General features: G+C 45.1%; 1 protein-coding gene across 1 annotated transcript in view; it reads left to right on the top strand.

Annotated features, from left to right (window-relative positions):
- The window catches only part of AGBL2 (ATP/GTP binding protein-like 2), a 68,101-nt gene that overhangs the window by 36,852 nt on the left and 28,475 nt on the right, over positions 1-2,774 (top strand). Inside the window, 1 exon segment of the mRNA XM_011963560.1 lies at positions 2,199-2,329. Within this exon segment, the coding sequence (XP_011818950.1) occupies positions 2,199-2,329 (131 nt within the window).

The raw sequence follows: 2,774 nt of genomic DNA, 5'->3' as shown, positions 1-2,774 counted from the left end.
AAATGTGATGATGCTGCTGCTGTGATCAGTTTCACATGGGTCCAAAGTGAGCCCGGTGGAATTACAGGCTATCTTTACTTTCCTCTTACTAGTTTTTCTGAAGTTTTTATAATAAAAGAAAATAAGAGAGCCCCCAGCCTGCATACTGTCTACAAATGTTAAGACCTCATAATTCACCAAGAAGATGGAGACAGTCCTTTAGAACACATCTCCCTCACTTCTGGACTTACCTATGGCAACACCTATTCTTTTTTTTTTTTCTTTTGAGATAGGGTCTCACTCTGTTACCCAGGCTGAAGTGCAATGGTGTGATCACAGCTTATTGCAGCCTCAACACCTTAGCCTCCCAAGTAGTTGAGACCACAAGTATGCGCCACCACACATAGCTAAATTTTAAGTTTTTGTAGAGACAGGGTTTTTCTGTTACCAGGCTGGTCTCCAGCTCCTGGGCTTGTGATCCTCGTGCCTCAGCCTCTCAAAGTGCTGGGATTACAAACATGAGCCACTGTGCCCAGCTACAACACTAATTATCTTTCCTTTCTCTTATTTTAGAAAATCAGGTGTCTTTTTTTTTTTTTTCTTTTTTTTTGAGACAGGGTCTCCCTCTGTGTCTCAGGCTGGAGTGCAGTGGCATGAACTCAGCTCACTACAATCTCTGCCTCCCTGGTTCATGCGATTCTTCTGCCTGAGCCACCTGAGTAGCTGGGATTACAGGCATGTGCCACCACGTCCGGCTAATTTTTGTATCTTTTAGTAGAGATAGGGTTTCACCATATTGGTCAGGCTGGTCTGGAACTCCTGACCTCTGGTAATCTGCCCGTCTCAGCCTCCCAAAGTGCTGGGATTACAGGCTTGAGCTGCTGTGCCCAGCCACGTGTCTTTTTCTCTTCTCCAAAATTAGCCCTGCTCTGTGTGCACTTGTTGACTTCCTGTATGGCCTTTCTGAGGTCTTGCCTTGTTAATTATATCTTCCCAAACAAACAAACAAACAAAAAGTAATAATAATCATCATCAGGCTGGGTGCAGTGGCTCACACCTGTAATCCCAGCACTTCAGGAGGCCAAGGCTGGCGAATCACAAGGTCAGGAGTTCAAGACCAGCCTGACCAACACGGTGAAACCCCCATGTCTACTAAACATACAAAAATTAGCTGGGTGTGGTGGCAAGTGCCTGTAATCCCAGATGCTTGGGAGGCTGATGCAGGAGAAACACTTGAACCCGGGAGGTGGAGGTTGCAGTGAGCAGAGGTCATGCCACTACACTCCAGCCTGAGTGACAGAGCAAGACTCCATCTTAAAAAAAATAATAATAAAATAAAATAAAATAGACTATTGCATTGTTGAAGAAGTTGGCAGCCAGGCATGGTGGCTCACGCCTGTAATCCCAGCACTTTGGGAGGCCAAGGTGGGCGGATCACGAGGTCAGGAGTTCAAGACCATCCTGGCCAACGTGGTAAAACCCCGTCTCTACTAAAAATACAAAAAGTAGCTGGTCATGGTGGTGCGCACCTGTAGTCCCAGCTACTCAGGAGGCTGACGCAGGAGAATGGCTTGAACCTGGGAGACAGAGGTTGCAGTGAACCGAGATCATACCACTGTACTCCAGCCTGGCGACAGAGCAAGACTCTGTCTCAAAAAAATAAAATAAAAAAGAAGAAGTTGGCTCTAGCCAGAGTAAAGTGGCTAGAGCAGTGCTCATTGATATTCTGCCCTAAAAAACAATTTCTGTCTGTTCCTCCAGCTTATGTAATTTTCTTTTAACATGTCCTTGCTAGCAGGGGTGCAGGTTATTCATCTTTGTGTTCGCAGCAATAAATAAAATGCCTTTCAGCATACACTTAGTAAGTATTTGATGAATAAATAAAATGGGCCAGGCATGGTGGTTCACACCTGTAATCCCAGCACTTTGGGAGACTGAGACAGGTGGGTCACCTGAGGTCAGGAGTTTGAAACCAGCCTGACCAATATGGTGAAACAAAATTTGCTGAGTGTGGTGGCGCATGCCTGTAATGCCAACTACTTGGGAGGCTGAGGCAGAAGAATCGCTTGAACCCAGGAGGTGGAGGTTTCAGTGAGCTGAGATCGCGCCATTGTACTCCAGCCTGGGCAACAAGAGTCAAACTCCGTCTCAAAAATAATAATAATAAATAAATAAAATAAAATGAATTATCAAAATAGTTATTTTCTTCACTTTCATAGTTCACTCAGTGTCTAGCAGAGCTTAAGGAGCTTTTACGACAGGAAATCCACAAGAAATTCCATGAACTTGGACAAGATGTAGATATAGAAGAAAGTTGGAGTGACATCTCTTTGTCTGACATTGAATCCAGGTAACAAAGAAACAGAGTTTTGTTTTTTTTTTTTTTTGTTTTTTTTTTTAAATACTTTGTTGTTAACCTGGTGATATAGTGAGATCGTGTTTCTACAAAAAATACAAAAATTAGCTGGGCTTGGTGATCCATGCTTGTAGTCCTAGATACTGGGGAGGCTGAGGTGGGAGGATCACCTGAGCCCAGGAAGTTAAGGCTACAGTGAGCCAAGATCATGCCACTGCACTCCAGTGTGGGCGACAGGCTCAGAAACAAACAAACAACAAAAAAAACCAAAAGAGTGGGGTGGGCGCAGTAGCTCAAGCCTGTAATCCCAGCACTTTGGGAGGCCGAGACGGGCGGATCACGAGGTCAGGAGATCGAGACCACCCTGGCTAACACGGTGAAACCCCGTCTCTACTAAAAAATACAAAAAACTAGCCAGGCGAGGTGGCGGGCGCCTGCA

Source organism: Colobus angolensis, unplaced genomic scaffold (assembly GCF_000951035.1).
Source record: "Colobus angolensis palliatus isolate OR3802 unplaced genomic scaffold, Cang.pa_1.0 Scaffold61, whole genome shotgun sequence".
In the NCBI taxonomy this organism is placed as follows: domain Eukaryota; kingdom Metazoa; phylum Chordata; class Mammalia; order Primates; family Cercopithecidae; genus Colobus; species Colobus angolensis.
Note: the sequence above shows the minus strand (reverse complement) of the source record. Positions and strands in the feature narration are given on the sequence as shown.